Source organism: Triticum urartu, chromosome 7 (genome assembly GCF_003073215.2).
Source record: "Triticum urartu cultivar G1812 chromosome 7, Tu2.1, whole genome shotgun sequence".
In the NCBI taxonomy this organism is placed as follows: Eukaryota; Viridiplantae; Streptophyta; class Magnoliopsida; order Poales; family Poaceae; genus Triticum; species Triticum urartu.
Genome location: NC_053028.1, coordinates 62420904 through 62438421, shown reverse-complemented (window position 1 = coordinate 62438421; position 17518 = coordinate 62420904). Strand labels below are relative to the sequence as shown.

Sequence of the window (17518 nt, the reverse complement as noted above, 5' to 3'; positions counted from 1 at the left end):
CGTGGGAGATATAGCCGCATTGTGGGTGTTACAATAAGAGAGGACACTTCTCTCTATTAGCTAGCTAACACAATATATGAAACCCCTAAATCAACCCTACAAACCCCCCAAACCCACAACCCCCCCCCCTTCAGAAAAAAAACAAAAAACCTAGCCCCTGAACTACTGATGTGTGGAAGCTTATTGGTCCCGGTTGGTGCTACCAACCGGGACAAAAGGCCCCCCTGCCTGGGCAAGCCGCAACGGCCACGTGGAGGCCCATCTGTCCTGGTTGGTGTAAGAACTGGGACTAAAGGTGTTGGGCTTTAGTACCGACCCTTTTGTCCCGGTTCCCCAACTGGGACAAATGGGCCTTACAACCCAGGACAAATGGCCCTTTTTCTACTAGTGTTAAGACATCTTCTCCTTTTTGATTCTTGATGCCATAGCCAAAGCCCCCATGCACCCCTTCAAAACCTGTGGTAGATGTACTCACGTGGCCATTGAGTTCTCCTCCTATGAAGAGCTTCTCACCAATCGGTACACTCCTAACCATGTCCTTCAGGCCTTCCCAGAACTCCCTCTTGATGTTCTCATTGTGGCCTACTTGCAGGGCATACGTGCTGATAACGTTGAGAAGTAAGTCCCCAACTACCAGCTTGACTAGGATAATTCGGTCCCCATGTCTCTTGACGTCTACCACTCCATACTTGCGACTCTTATTGATCAAGATGCCTACGCCATTTCTGTTTGCAGCCATCCCCATGTACCATAGCTTGAAGCTGTTATCCTCCACCTCCTCCGCCTTCTCTGCCCTCCATTTCAATTCTTGGACGCAAATGATACCAACACCTCTCCTCACCGCTGCATCAACTAGCTCCCGAAGCTTCCTTGTCAGAGAACTTACGTTCCAGCTACCTGAGAAAATCCTCCTAGGCCCAGCTAGCTTCCTTACCCTTCACACTCGTCGAGTCAAATGCAAAGACCCTTGATCCTTTTCCACTACATTCGGGCGCCATTTTAGCGTGCCACTAAGGATGCGATTACCCGATCCTCACTCACTTGCCACCGTATCCAGATCATGATACGGCGCACCACCAGGGAGTGAAGGCCCGACCCTTGCCCATTTGACACCACACCCGGGTTCCGATGTGGCGTGTCCCTGAGAGGGTTACGCCCCAACAAAAATCTTTTAGGTTTTATCTCCATAAGAGTGGCTGAGTTTTTACATTGGCTCGCCAAGCCTATCACAACCCTCCTTGTTTACTCGGGCTTGAGACCAGCTATGTTGAGACAACATAGGCGAAGTTAATAAGGTTCGGTTGTATAAAAAAATTATAGTTCTATTTGTAGCAGATAATGTCCTAGTCTATTTGGCTAGAGGTGCAATCAGTTGTCTTAATTCTTGTGGCTTGAGTTTAAATATTGTCTTTAGCATGTTGTTATCTGAGCTCTTAAGTCTTTAGTTCACTGACTTTAACTTTTATTTGTCCTAAAAAACTGCATGGAGACCCACCATCACATATGAAAACTTCATTGATGCAAAAAGGAAACAAATCATGGTCAACGCTTACCTGCCCACGCCTGCCATGCAAATCGTGATTCATTAAGCGCCCACAAATGGCGATCCATCATGCATGGAAATGGCACCCCACAAAAAAGTAAGAAATAAATAGTCGTCAATGCCCACATATCGTTCCATGCACAAATCATGATTCATTAAAGCCCCCATGGTTCCCGCAAATTCTGATCCTATTAAAGCGTCAACGGTACCACAAACACTCATTGTTTACTCATATATTGCAATCGCGTGATGGACATTCAATGGGTCCAGATGTGTCCCAATATTTGAAACTGTTGCCAATTAACATTGGCGCTAATCTAATAGTGTCACACTATCTACTGAACAACAAGAGAGGGAAGGAAGGCATTGCACTAGTGAAAGCGGATATGAGAAAAGCATATGATAGGGTCGAATGAGACTTCCTGAGAGCGATGTTGAGCAAGCTGGGCTTCAGGACTCGGTGAATTGATCTGGTCATGACTTGCGTTTCCACGGTAACGGTACCAGATCAAGGTGAATGGCATGCTAACCCAACAATTCACTCCCTCCCGGGAACTTAGGCAAGGGGATCCAGCCTTGCCTTACCTCTTTGTCATCTATGCGGAGGGACTTTCGGCCTTGCTTCATGATGCGGAGGCGACGGGGAAGATAAGTGGGGTCAGGATCTGTCAAGGTGCGCTGGTGCTGTCGCACCTACTCTTTGCAGACGATTCGGTCTTACTGTTGAAAGCCAAGTAGGAAGAGGCCCAAGAGCTGCGCCAAGTTCTTGATTTATATGAGGACTGCTCAGGGCAATGCATTAACCTTGAGAAGTTAGCGATCATGTTTAGCCCTAACACTGGAGATGACGTAAAAACTTCTGTGAAGGAGGCCCTGAAAATTTGAAGCAAGTCCTGGAATGAAAAGTATCTGGGTCTGCCAGTTCATATTGGGAAATCAAGGAGGAAAGCTTTTGCATTTGTCAAGGGAGCAATGGCAGGTCGAGTGTATGGTTGGAAGGAAAGACTCATCGCCAAGGCGAGGAAGGAGACGTTGGTCACGACCATTGCTCAGGCTAGCCCTACTTTCGCTATGTCATGCTTCTACTTGAAAAAATTATTTTGTGAGGAGCTTAGTTTGCTGGTAGGGAACTACTGGTGGAGCCCGCAAGATAAGGAACACACTACCCATTGGATCGGTTGGAAAACACTTACCAAGCCGAAAGCTCGGGGGGGGGGAGGGGCTAGGTTTTCGTGATATGCATGGCTTCAATATAGCAATGCTGTCGAGGCAAATTTAGAGGCTCATCCAACACCCGAAATCCCTTTGTGCAAAGGTGCTACAAGCTCGTTACTACCCGAGTGGCCAAATTCTAGAGGCTTTTCGTAGGGAGGGAATCTCTTACTCATGGCGTAGCTTACTCCATGGACTACACCTTTTCCGTGAAGGGTACATCTGGAGGATTGGCGATGGTATGCAGGTCAATTTTTTTCAGACCCATGGATACCGCGATTTTGGTCATGGCGAGTCTTGACTCCAAGACAGAAAAATCTCCTTGAGCGGGTTTGCGACCTTATTGATCCGACCACAGGGAATTGGGATGTACAGTTGGTGAGGGACACCTTTTGGGCTGATGATGTCAAACATATTCTCTAGACACCGTTGAGAAAAGGGGTCCAAGACTTCATAGCATGGTAATATGATAACAAAGGTGTTCATTCCGTCAAGAGTGCTTATGAACTCCATGGCCAACTAGAACAGACCAACAGGGATGGAGGTGTGGGAGGAAGTGATTCGAACCCTTGCGCTCTAGATAGAGCTAAGGATGACTCATGGAAGCATCTTTGGAGGCTGCCATTGTTAGGAATAAGCCACGGCGGGCATGTGGTCTGGGCATAGTCTGATTCATGTCTGGCATGAGTCATAGTCTGGGCATGATCTGGTCTGTGTCTGGGCATGACCGGACTCATGTATGGCCTGCATGTGTGTGCACGTCGGGTCCGGCCGTGGCAGGCTCGGGTGCGTACAGGCGTGCCCGTAGGTGTGTGTGCGTGAGTGCGTGCATTGGTTAGCGATCAGTGCGGGAGGGTGACCGCGCCGGACACTGGACCCCGTCGCGTCCGTTCGTGTGTGTGCGCGGCGGGCGCGGGAGCCGTGGAGCGCGGGGCGTGGCGAGTGGGTTGAGTGGGCGCGCCGTAGGTGCGGCGTGGCACGCGTGCGTGCGCGTGTATAAGGTCTCCCCCGGCCTCTGTGGATCGGTGTGGAAAACGAGTTCGAGCTCGTGCAGAAAACTGAAAACGCCGTTGTTGCGGCAGGGTGTTTGTGCGCCCGCAAATTCTTTGTGTCCACCTATTCCTCCTTCTTCCTTGTCTCCGGCGATCACTGGTGACCCGTAGTTCCGTTTTTGCGCCAACAATTGGCATCAGAGCTAGGTGTGAGAGAGAGATCGCCGACCATGTCGCTCGTTCCATACTCTGGCGGGGCGGGGAGTTCACCGCCGATGCAGGTGCCACAGCTCACTGGTGAAAACTACACCACGTGGGCCATCAAGGTCGAGGCGAACCTGGATGCGGCCGGGCTCTGGGAGGCGGTGGTGCCGGCGGAGGACTCGGCGTTGGCGGTGGTGGAGAAGAAGGACAAACCCGCCCGCGCGTACCTGCTCGGGGCACTCTCTGAGGACCTGCTCTTGCAGGTGCCGGGGAAGACACTACTAGGAAAAGGGCTATAGATGAAATTGACACTAATGGCGCACCAGAGAAGTGGTGCGCCACTACTATATACTAATGGCGCACCATGTGCCGATGCGCCATTAGTGTGGAAGACACTAATGGCACACCAGACACAAGGTGCGCCACTAGTAACATTTTTTTTTCATTTTTCCAAACATACTAATGGCGCATCCGAGAAAAGTGCGCCATTAGTAGTTCTAACTAGTAATGGTGCACCAGCCATAGAGTGCGCCACTACTGTATTTTTTTACTCTTTTTTGCAAAACTACTAATGGCGCACCATGGCACAGTGCGCCATTACTAGTTTAAACTAGTAATGGCGCACTATGCCACGGTGCGTCATTAGTAAACTAAAAAAACATACTAATGGCGCACCGCCGCAGGGTGCGCCATTAGTAAGCTTCCCCCTAGCTAATTCCTCCCTCTCCCTTGCCAGATCCCCTTCGTCCCTCTCTCCCTCGCCATACCCCCGCCGGACTCCACCCTCGCCGCCCCCGCGCCCCCACCCCCGCCGGACTCCACCCCCGCCGCCCCCGCGCCCCCGCGGCTAACCACGCGGCTTCGTTGCGGCGCCGTCGCCGTTCTCTTCACCGACCTCGCTGTCCGTCCGCCCCCGCACCCCGAGCCGGAGGAGGAGGACCAGGAGGAGGACGAGGAGGAGGAGAAGACGACGACCGCCTCTACGTCAGCTCAGCTAGGCCACGCGACGCCGAGCCGAGCACCGCCTCCCTCGCCGTCCCCCCTCCACCCGCGCCCGCGCCCTTGACGTCCTCCCTCGCCGCCCCCGACGTCTTCCTCCATTCCTACATCCCCTACCCTAGGTGATTCCTCCCTTCTCCTCCACCCCCTCCCCTGCAAACGCTAGGGCCATGGCGGCAAGCTTCTTGCTCCCTAGTTTTCTTATTGTATTTCGAAGTCTTCGTAGCGCCTTGATTGCTGGTCCATGTGATCGGTAGAGCATTGACCTGTTCATGATCAACTGGGTAGTTGTACAACATGGGAAGCTAGCAATTTGGGATTTAACTGAGGCAATTGGAATGTTGGGCGCGCTCTGTTGGACCTAAGTGTCATCATTCGAAAAGCAAAACGAAATAAATGCATAGAATCGGCCGGCCCCAATGATAGTTTACAGTTGTGTACACTTCTTACAAGTTTAACTATGGCTAAAGAAAAACTAGGAGGTAGAAACTACGATTATCAGAAGTACAAGAGCAAAACAACACATATAGCTCTGTGCTCACATATTCAGCTTGTTTGTACTGTATTTGGGGCCATCCACTTGACACATTCAGCTTGTCTGCACTGTACATTTGGAAGGCTCCCCCCTATCGTTTTCGTCCCCCTAATCAAGTAATCATATAGCAATTAGGCACAGTCATGCAAGGATTATTCGCGCAACTTGTTCTTGGTTCTAGTACATGGTAGTATCACAGATATGTGTGCACATCATCTTAATTTCTAATAAGGAGAAAACGACCACTCTATATAATTAATTACGAGTAGATCCGGTCCAACAAGCCGATTATTTTCTTTACAGAAGAAGAAGAAATTGGGCAGGCAGCTGGTGTGCCGCTGTGCACTGATTCCTCACAACACTCATTTTTTCCAACGTTGAGCTTGTGATGACCCATTTTAATAAATCAAGTGAAAACATCGTTTCTTGGATTTCTGTGTTCCCTGGCATTTCTAAAAGAATCAGTCATAAAGAATATCCTCCAGACCATGTGTTTCTTGGATCTCTGTAATGATGATGGAACATTATAAAGCATTGTACTCCAGTGTGTATGAAGGATACAAAAATTTCACTTGTTTTTAGGCTAGTGCAGGGTGTTGCTTTATTGTGATGCCTCTAAATTACTTGTGATCACATTGAGAAAGACTTGCAAAGATGATGATCATCTTTTACAGAAAACAATTTCTGTAAACACGTTAGTAACTTTGCTGCTAGCAACTACTTGATGATGATCACCTATATTATGTAACACTACTTGATGATGTTAAACTGTGACTCCCTTTCCTTAGAACTGTAATTACTGTAGCAACAAATCCATTTTCATCTATATGTATAGCACACACAAGGAAATGACTGTTCTGTGTTTTTTGTGTTAGTTTTTTACAGTCCTCTAGTAACTGAGCTACTGTTGTGTTGTTGTTCCTATACTGTAATTGTTTCAGCGCACACTACCATGACTTAATGTTTACAGTAGCTGTTTTCTTTGTATCCAATAGTCAAAGTATATTTTTCTTCAGAGGTAACTGGTCAAATGTTCAGTGTGTATGTCTGAACTTGAATGTTGCAATGTTGTTTTCTTCAGAGACAACTGTCAAAAACTTGAGCTACTGTCTTGCAAAGATGATGATCATCTTGCTAGTTTGCTGGGTTTTGTCCCTGACCATTGTGTCGTGATGATTTTGCAGGTACCCTGAGAGGCCCTTGAGTTTGCCGGAATGTCGATTAACTTCCGTTCCGGCAAATTCTGGTACTCCATATGTCCTATTTTCAGCAAAGGTCATGCTGAAAATTTCCATGAATTTTAGCATGACTTTGCTAAAAATAGGACATATGGGGTACTTGCGACTAATGCATGGTCCGGGGTATCTTAGTACTTAATTAAGTAGGATCAACTGCCCCTTTATTCTTGCTGCATTAAACCATAGGTTTTAGGGTGCCTCGGTGTCGATAAGAACCTAAATGATGAAAGCTTAGGCTTTTAGAGTGCCTCGGCGTCGACAAACCCTAAATGATAAAACCTTGGCTTTTAGGGTGCCTCGGTGTCGATAAGAACCTAAATGATGAAAGCTTAGGCTTTTAGGGTGCCTCGGCGTCGACAAACCCTAAATGATAAAAGCTTAGCTTTTAGGATGCCTCGGTGTCGACAAACCCTAAATGATGTAGTTTTGAATTATGAACGTAGGATATGTCGTCATCGTCATCGGACGGCGAAAGTCTCCCGGGGGAGTGTGACTGGTGCCACGACGATAGAGGTTTGTGCGACATGCCTCACCTGGACGATGATCGGCGCTTTAGCATTAAGCTCGAGGAGACCTTCGAAGTTGAAACGGTACACAACGACGACAAGTGTTATTTTCATAATTAAGCATGATTTCAACTATTTCAACGTGTAATTTTCATCTTTTACAATTCGAGTATAGCTTATCCCATGCCATGCAAGACGCTATGTCTTGGAGAGGATGGATTTTGAAGACCATAAAATTTCTGAAACAAAGAAAATTCACCTAAGGACTCATCACGATGTGGACTTTGAAGTAAATCTGTATAATTCTGAGAGTGTAACCCATTTTGGTTGCAAAAATTGGGAAGCATTTTGCAAGATGTATGGTTTTGATGAGGGCATGCTTAACACCATGGATCTTGGTAATCCTGACACAAAGACAATATGGACATTTGGGTCCTTGTTGATACGCCTCCAGTTCTGTCGCTATGTGAGTTTCTCAAACATAGTTATTAGCTTATTTTTATATTGTTTATTTCAAAATAGTTGACAGCTTATTTCCATTGACAGCTTATTTTTATTATTCAAAGAATGTGCGGGAGATGGTAGACAAAACCCACTGCACCGATGGCTCCGAATTAACAACTTACAAGGAGAAAAATCATCTCGTCGGATTTGTACTGACATTGAGAATTACAATATCCACAATCAAACTCCTCAACATTATGGTAAATACGTGCCACTAGTGCATGTGTTCAACTACGGTAACTACTATGGAGATACCCTGGTAAGATTTTTACTATTACGACATCCGTGCATCTTTTGCATACTTCTAAAACTAGTACATCATTGCTAACTATGAAGTTATTACTATGTTTTCAATAGATAATCCCAGATAATTGTGTGCCTCATTTGATTTATCAGAAAGGTAGCCTTCATGTTTTGAACATACAGCCAGGTCATCCTACGAATCTCAACTGTCCATACCAGACTTCTAAAACAAGTGGAGACATGAAAATCAAAGGATGGAAAAAATGTATGGACAGTCGCAAGGAGGTTCTTGGAAGCAAAAGCAAGCGAAGCGTAAGAATTGGAGACAGGATGATCTCCATTCTCCATAATGGAGAGTCAGGGTCCATATTGTTTTATGCTATTTTACCTTAAATATGGTATTTAGGTCCTGCCTAATACTGATGATCATGTGCTAAGAACAATTAAGTAGGGTTGGTTCGAGACTTGTAATGTTCTATCTTAGTATTACTTCCGACAAACTCGCTACTCGCGGTCTCGAGACTTGTAATGTTCTATCTTTGTTCGGTCTTTTGAATTCGGAGACTAATCTTCTATTGTATTCGATGAATCTGCTCTTGCTGTGGGGTGCTGTCTATATTCTGTCCAATAATATATTTTGTAACATATGCTAAATTCAGAAAAGTAAAAAAACCTAATATTCATACTAATAGATCCTAATGGCGCATGGTGGCCTATACTAATGGCGCACGGCGTGGTGTGCCATTAGTATACTAGATATTAATGGCGCACAGTGGTGCGCCATTAGTAAAAAATACTAGTGGCGTGGTACTAGTGGCGCACCAGTAGTGCGCCATTAGTAGGCAAAACTGGTGCGCCACTAGTAGGCCTTTTCCTAGTAGTGAGAAGACGGCGGCGGAGGTCTGGGCGAGCCTCAAGGCGAGGTTCGTCGGGGCGGACCGAGTCCGGGCGGCGCGGCTGTGCACTCTCCGAGGGGAGTTTGAGATGCTGCGCATGGCGGAGGGCGACACGCTGGATGGGTTCGCCGGCAAGCTCGGCAGCATGGCGGCGTGCTACACGGGACTTGGGTCGACGCTGGACGACGGCGCGATGGTGAAGAAGCTCCTCGATTCTGTGCCGGATCGCTTGTACGCGGTGGTGGCCGGAATCGAGCAGTTTTGTGATGTCTCCACCATGCCGTTCGAGGACGCGCTCGGTCCCCTGAAGGCCTTCGACGAGCGGCTGCGACGGCATGGACAGGCGGACGACGAGCGAGCGGACGGCGCACTCATGTACACGACGGCGGAGTGGGCAGCGAGGCAACGACGCCAGGGAGGAGGCGGCATCGAGCGCGACGACGACGGCACGTGCAGCACGGCATCGGGCAGCGGAGGAGGACCGCGTGGTCGCTGCTACAATTGCGGCCAGCGCGGGCACTTCCGACGCGAATGCACTAAGCCGAAGAAGCCGGCGGCGGCGGAGCAAGTTCTCCTCGTGGACGACGTCGAGGGGCCGGCGCTGCTGTATCGTGGCTTAGGGGGAGTGTGTTAGGAATAAGCCACGGCGGGCATGTGGTCTGGGCATAGTCCGATGCATGTCTGGCATGAGTCATAGTCTGGGCATGATCTGGTCTGTGTCTGGGCATGACCCGACTCATGTATGGCCTGCGTGTGTGTGCGCGTCGGGTCCGGCCGTGGCAGGCTCGGGTGCGTACAGGCGTGCCCGTAGGTGTGTGTGCGTGAGTGCGTGCGTTGGTTAGCGATCAATGCGGGAGGGTGACCGCGCCGGACACTGGACCTGGTCGCGTCCGTTCGTGTGTGTGCGCGGCGGGCGCGGGAGCCGTGGAGCGCGGGGCGTGGCGAGCGGGGTGAGTGGGCGCGCCGTAGGTGCGGCGTGGCACGCGTGCGTGCGCGTGTATAAGGTCTCCCCCGGCCTCTGTGGATCGGTGTGGAAAACGAGTTCGAGCTCGTGCAGAAAACTGAAAACGCCGTTGTTGCGGCAGGGTGTTTGTGCGCCCGCAAATTCTCTGTGTCCACCTATTCCTCCTTCTTCCTTGTCTCCGGTGATCACTGGTGACCCGCAGTTCCATTTTTGCACCAACAGCCATGTCCAAAAAAGTCCAAATGTTTACTTGGAGGCTCAAGCATGAATCCCTCGCACTCCGCACAAATGTAGCACGTAAAGGAATCCCTATCGCTGAGACAAAGTGCTTGTTCTGTGGCAAGGCTGATGAGGACGGGGCACACCTGTTTATCAAGTGTAAATCGGCAAAGGAGGTGTGGAGGGATCTAGCCATGAAGAAGGAACACATTGAATTAGAAAGAATTACGTCCGTGCATGTGATGCTTTATTTTCTCTGGGGGCTAGACATAAAGAAGCGGCTTCATGTGCTCACCTTTTGGTGGTTGTGGTGGTCCAATAGAAACAAACGGAGGGAAGGGGAGATGCCTCTTACGGCTGAAGTGGCTCGGCGGACGACGAGCAATGTTCTTGAGTACATGCAGATATTTGGTAAAACAGCATACAAACTACCTCTAGACAGATGGCGGCCCCAGCGGAGTCTGAATATAAAATAAATGTCGACGGCTCTTTCATGCGTGGGCAGCACCACGCTGGTTGGGGTGTTGCATTCAGATCAATGGAAGGCAGTCTCCTATGTGCTCGGGCAGGGAGAATTGAGAATATCAATGATGCATTTGCTACTGAAGCTGTAGCTATGTCCCAGGCAATCAGTACCACTGCAGAACTAGGCCTGGTTCAGGTGGAGTTTGAAATAGATTCACAACTTCTGGCTGAGGCTCTGGACTTGCGCAAAGTGGATTCCTCGGTGTATACGGCTGTTATTGAGGACATGGAATACCAACTGAAGCTTTGGTTCTCTAAATTCTTTATCTCTGTATGTAGCTAGGCGTAGTGCAAACTCTATTGCTCACGAGCTGGCCAGTTTTGGCCGTATGTGTGTACCTGACCACTATATGGGGTGGGAGTCAGATGTACCTGCTCATGTGGGCGAATGTGTCTTGGGCGATCTGCCCAAACACCCTTAAATAATAAAGCTATGTTGCTTTCATAAAAATAAAATATAATAGTATTACCTCCATTTTGATCTTGCAATAAAATGGTAATATGTAAATAAGGAAGTGTTAAAATGAGATATACAAATGGTGCATTATGCCCATAATATTTCCGTAAATTGTGATTCAATTAAAACGTCAACGGTCCCCCTAAACATTCATTGTTTTCTCATATACGAGCTAAATGTCCGTGAGTTGCCACATATTAATGAAAAATGCTTATACACACTGACATGAGAGGCCAGTGGCAACCTGAATATATCCCTAGTCACTAATAAGCTCCATCTGCAACCCACACACCATTCGCCACTAGAAGGGACACTTGTCATTCTTCTCTTCCTCATCCTCCCCTACAGATTACCTATTCCTAGGCTCTTCGCCAACCCATATTGTTGGGACCAACCAACACCACAACAACATCAATGTGTTCATCAGCAACACATCTTCCTCATTCCTCGCCAGCTTTAGTTCTGTTCCTACTTATTTTCTAGAATACTCTTCCTGTTTTTCCTATTCTCCAACATCATGGACCACTTGGACGCTTTAGTTTTTTTCCATCTTATTTCTTGGAACACTCTTCCCTTCGACAACACCATGAACCACGTGGCCATTTTAGTTTTGTGTTGATATGTTTCCTTCCCCAAGTGCTCCACCTGCTACTCTTCCTCAAACAATTGCTGCTCTTCCTCCTCTTCTCTAGATTTCAAGAATCTGTCGGGAAATATGCTGAAGCAACGGGATACATTGAGACGGAAAACGTCATGCAGGTCCAAGATATTCAGATTACAGTACAAATTGTAGTAATTTAGCATGCAATTGCCCATCCATCATTTGTATATTATTACCCCTTTGCCCTACTAAGAACATATGAAACTAAATTTCCATTTCCCCTAACTATGATTGAAGCTGTCATCCCTCATAAATCAAAGTGGGGGAACATGTGGGGCAACACTACTTGACAAATACGCCTCAGGAAACAAATTATGTTAAAAACCTACAAATATTACATGCATATCTCTAGCATATTAAAAAACCAAGTTCTGAAGCAATTCATATAGAGTAGTATACATACATCATGCAGATGACAAGATAAGTATTTTTAAATTTACGACGGTGTTGGTTGGAGAGAGGCTGCTAAAGGAATTGAGGGTGGAGTCAATATGCGTGTGTGGGTTCCCAATATTGGGGTTTTAAATCTTTTTATTTGCACACGGGTGGGATTGAACGAGAGGGTGTTTTTAAACCCTTAGGTGGTGTTACGAAGCGAAGCGGAAACGAACACGACATATTGACTATCGTTTAATAGTAAGGACAACAAAGATTTATTAATAGAGGCATCCACCATATTTTATATTTTGTTGAGATTTAATTTGATTTGAGTATGGATAGAAGAAAGCAAGGAATTTTTTTATTAATAGTTGATGTTTTGGTAAGATTTGATTTGATTTGGGTATGAGGAGTGGAGGGCCAGGAAAGTTTGGATTTCGTTGAGATTTTGTTAAGGCTTGATTTTATTGAGTTAATGCATGGCGTTGTTTTGGGAAAGTGCCGATTTGATTGAGTTAATGCATGGCGTTGTTTTGGGAAAGTGCCGATTTGGTTGAATTTTGTTTGGGGAAAGTGTCGATTACGATAGTATTCCAAGCAAAAATTAATAGCTTGGTCATAGAAAAATGAAAGAAAAAAACAAAAATAACAAAACATAGGGAAAAAAAATAATTGGCTGATCATAGAAAAAATGAAACCGAAAAAAGGAAAGCAAAAATAAAACATAATAAAATGCGCGCACACGCCAAATGGGCCCCGGCCAACTTTGTTGAAGTCTCGGCGGAAGGTCAACTATATGACGCTCGCAAGCGTCATATCAGATTTGCCGAGAGGTTGGTGGGAGATGGGGCGACGCTACCAACTCTCCTTCAGGAGTAGAGATGGGCCGACCCAACTTTGATTATAGTTGATGCTTTGGTAAGATTTGATTTGATTGAGTATGGCGTTGTTTTGGGGAAGTGTTGATTTGATATGATTTTTTTGGGGAAAGTGCCGATTCTGATATTATGCTGAGCTGAAAATAATAGGTTGGCCATGGAAAAACTAAAACAGAAAGATAGGAAGCCAAAAATGAAACATAGAAAGAAAGGAAATGTAAAAATAGGCGTGAAATGTGTTGGGCTAACTTGGCTGGAGTTTCAACGAAAGGTCAACTGTATGACGCTCGCAGGCGTCATATCGGGTTTGCCGAGGGGTTGGTGAAAGGTGAGGAGACTCTACGAACTCTCTCTTTAGGAGTAGAGAAAAATAGGCCGGGCCAACTTGGCTGAAGCTACAGCGAAAGGTCGCCTGTATAACACCCGCGAGCATCATATCGGGTTTGCCGAGGGGTTGGTGGGAGGTGAGGCGACACTACCAACTCCCACTTTAGGAGTATAGATTAATGCATGACGTTGTTTTGGAAAGTGCCAATTTGGTTGATTTTTTAGGAAAGTTTGGATAGTATACCGAGTATAAAATAATAGTTTAATCATAGAAAAAGTGAAACGAAAAAGAAGAAACAAAAAAAAAGAAACATAGAAAACCGAGAAATAAAAACCTGCACATGCGTCAAATGGGATGGGCCAACTTGGCAGGAGCTTCAGTGAAAGGTCACCTGGATGGCTCTCACGCGTCATATCGGGTTTTCCGAGAGGTTGGTGGGAGGTGAAGCGACCGTATCAACTCCCTCTTTAGGAGTAGAGATTGCAATCGCGATATGAACATTCGATGCGTCCAGATCTATCCCAATATTTGAAACGTTGGCCAGTTAATATTTGCAGTAATATAATATTCTTACCGTCATTTTAGTTCGCGCCATTTAATCATGCAATAAAATGATAATACCTAAATAAAGGTGTGTTAAAATGAGACATATAAATGGTGCATTAAGCCCACACTATTTCCTTAAATCGTGATCCTATTAAAGCGCTAACGGTCCCATGATCACTCATTGCTCCCTCAGATTGCAATCGTGAGATGGTGATTGGACGGCATCCGAGGAGTTTGGATTTGTCCCCATATTTGGAACGTTCGTCAAGTCACATTGGCGGTAAAATAATAGTATTACTTCATTTTTGGTCTCGCAAGAATTTGGTAACATGTAAATAATAAAGTGTTAATTATTTTATTTTATTTAGAAGTCTTTAAATTGGTCCCTCAAACGTGGCACAATACGAGTAACGGCTTAATAAAGTCGCTCCAGCTGTTGACAGTGAATACATAGGGGCCCGTCCTTTCGTTCCCAAAACAAAACCCCTGCTCACAGAGGACTCTCCATGGCTTCTCCCCTTCCCACGCACGGCCAGGGTCCAATCCAAGGTGATACACAAGCCTCTGCTGGAGGCTTCCACTCCTCCCCGTCTCTCGCCGACCAGGGCACTAAGTTCTCAAAGGTACATCTCACTATCTCGAGTTAGGGCTTTTGGTAGATCTGTATTGTCCGACTCTGGTCTAAAAACTGCAAACATGTATGGATACTTGGATCCGATGCGCACTTCTTTGCTGCATGCTTTTGCATCTGTTAACGGGGGCATGATTGGGGGTAGGTGGGTTGTTAACGTTTTGTCATTGTTCCAGATTGCAACTTCTCCTAACCAGTTTTTTCTTTTTGACAAAGATGGTCCATCTGAAATTGTTTCTTCACTTGATCTAATCTTGCTAATGGAGTTTTTCGACCCGATCTAAAAATTAAAAATGTTTTGCAATACTTGCCTCCGATGTTCATCTCAGCATGTTTTTTATTTTTTGAATCCACCTCAGCATGTTCTTGAGAAACAATTGGCACCTCTATTTTCCCGATTGAAGCTCTACTTAACTTATTTTTATTTCTTGCTGATCCGAGCTGCACACTGGTGTTGTGAAAAATATAAATCTTCAGTAATATATGCATACTTAGCTCCGATTTCCACTCGCTTGACCATATACATGAATAAAATTTTATTTGTTCAACATATACCTTCTTATTTAAAAGAACACTCTCTGGATTTCTCATCTAAAAGAAAGAGGACTACTGTGAGTAGCTCACTGAAGTTAGTCAATTCCACATGAGAAATTAAGAACATAATTCCTTGTTAGTTCACCATACTCATGATCATGAATCATGCTGCTGTTGATGGTATTAGGGGACATGATCATCATGCTGCTTTATTTACCATAACAAATAAATGGTGTTTTTTTCCATCAAAATAACATAAATAGATGGTGCTTTGCTGCATGCTTTTGCATCTGTTACCAAGTTCAAGAAGCATATGTATATAATTGATTTGAAGTTAAAGAAGCATATGTTCGGATGGAGTAGTTTGTTTCTGCTCTATAGATTGTTTTTGCTATTTCCCTCGTCATCTCTATTTCTTTGTGACGGCCTTAGGTATTAGAGTAGTTCAGCTAGCATATGCATTACAATTTTCTTATTGTACTATCTATTAATCTTATGTCCTGTATTGCAGACTTGCATCATGAAGGCTGCACAGTTTGGACCTTGGTCAGATCTTCCTACCGAACTCCTGGGCCTTGTCCTAAAGCGCCTCGATTCCCTAGCTGACCGTGTTCGTCTGAGAGCAGTCTGTCAACCATGGCGCTCTAATAGTATGTTGCAGAATCTCCCCCTCCCATTCCCTTGGCTCACCCTCACCGATGGAACCTTCCTCGGCATCCCTGGCAGTGAGGTTCACCGCATGCCTCTACCAGATGGTGCTCGTTGGCACGGCTCCATTGATAACAGGCTATTCCTCATGAGCTGTGATGGTGCGTGTTCATTGCTGAACCCTTTTTCCAAGAGCACACTGGAGCTTCCTAATCTTGCCAGTGTTTGGCAGCGCGAGATAGATAACCATGCTGAATATACTGATGATGCAGTTTCCTATAAGTTACTGGCGCCCTCGCCGCTGGAATCATCACCCAAGTCCCTTGCTGCTGCGTTGATCATCGGCAATTGTTATTCTGTTGATCTTTGTGTCGTTCAACCACCTGCCACCACTTACTCATTCAGAGGTATACGTACTGCACTGGGGGAGCCACCAACATTAGTGGACCTTGCATTCTTGGATGGAAGGCTGTACGTGGTATCTGGATTTTTCAAGCTTTTCGTCGTTGATTTTGGTGAGAACCTTGGTACTTATCCAAAGATGAAATGCGTAATTGACTCTGGTGGTGATTGTGGAACGCCTCAATACCTGTCTAAGAAGGTGCTTTATGGACTCAGCCAGTATTTAGTGGAATGTGGTGGTAGGCTGCTGATGGTGCAAAGATTTACACACTCACAGGGTTTTAGGAATTCTCACACTGTTGGATTTAATGTCCTTGAGGCAGACTTGTGCACTAACCCGGGTCAGTGGAGAACGGTGAGTGATTTGGGTGGCCATGCCCTCTTTCTTGGTAAGCAAAGCTCGAAGTCCCTGCCTGCTGGAGAATGCAGTGGATCCCAGGAGGACTGCATCTACTTCATCTGCGATTATCCTTGTCCAGAGTCTTCTGCAGAACCTCTTCGCGACGCTGGCATATACAACGTGAGAAGTGGGATGATAATGCCATTGCATTCAAGGAATCCTGCAGTACCGCAACGCCAAGCTGGTCAGTGGGGCCTGACCTGGTTTTTTCCTTCTGAAGCTATATGATCAACCCAGAAGGATTGTTTTAGTCTTTTGTGGTCAACCAACATGCCTGGGTTCTGCTTATCTTTATCTTACTAATATGTTATTGTGTGGACTTAATTAGTATATGATGGTGTGCACTTTTAAGTCACTTGGTGACAATAATGGGTTCATGTAATCGAATGCTTAATCGTTGTGGAAACTTGATGTTTTATCTGTGTGGCTATGCTTTTAACAGACTTGGGAGTTAATGATAGTTCTGCACGTATATGTTTCTGCCATGTAGATAATTGCTACTTCCTACAGGTGGTGATTTTTTTCTCCAAAAAGTGGATAGGCCCGGCCTCTCCATTATCATGATGCACACAGCTGTAATTTATTGACGTGTACAAGTTTTACAAAGAAGCCTCAGTAGCAATAAAAAATAAAAAGACAGGTGGTTAGTTATGGACTGCCTGTTTAGAGAATTTCAAAAGCAGAGTGGTGTAGCGTAGCATAAAGGTACATGAGCATTTCATCAGTTTTCAGCGAGTGTAATTGTTCCTTTTCAGCAAGGTCGTGTAGGGAATTCCTATATGCCCTTTTGGTTATCTACTTCCCCCTTTTCATTTGTCCAAATGTGTACTTTATGCTACATAAAATTTATGCACTGGATTGTATTAACTGATTGTGATCTTGTAGAATTTTAACCAAATATATGTCACATCAAAATTATGGCCATAAACTGTCCCACCTCAGTTTTAACGGAGGTGAGGCTGAACTCTGACCACTTCTCAACTCCTGGTCTTACCTAACAGAATCATGCGCTGCGTGTTAAGTATATAATTTCATGTATATGTACACTTGTGTTTTCTGTTGTAACAACCATTGT

The 17518-nt window shown here is 45.8% G+C and overlaps 1 protein-coding gene across 2 annotated transcripts; it reads left to right on the top strand.

Annotated features, from left to right (window-relative positions):
* The first annotated feature begins 14322 nt into the window (after positions 1 to 14322).
* On the top strand, positions 14323 to 16827 carry LOC125523019. Of its 2 annotated transcripts, XM_048688053.1 has the most exons (3): positions 14323 to 14451; positions 15505 to 15802; positions 15914 to 16827. In XM_048688053.1, exons 1-3 carry the CDS (start codon positions 14335 to 14337, stop codon positions 16669 to 16671), a joined length of 1173 nt encoding a protein of 390 aa, XP_048544010.1. In that variant the 5' UTR covers positions 14323 to 14334; the 3' UTR covers positions 16672 to 16827. The 2 variants fall into 2 exon arrangements, with proteins under 2 accessions (XP_048544010.1, XP_048544008.1); XM_048688051.1 differs by having other exon boundaries at positions 15505 to 16827.
* The last annotated feature ends 691 nt before the right edge of the window (positions 16828 to 17518 follow it).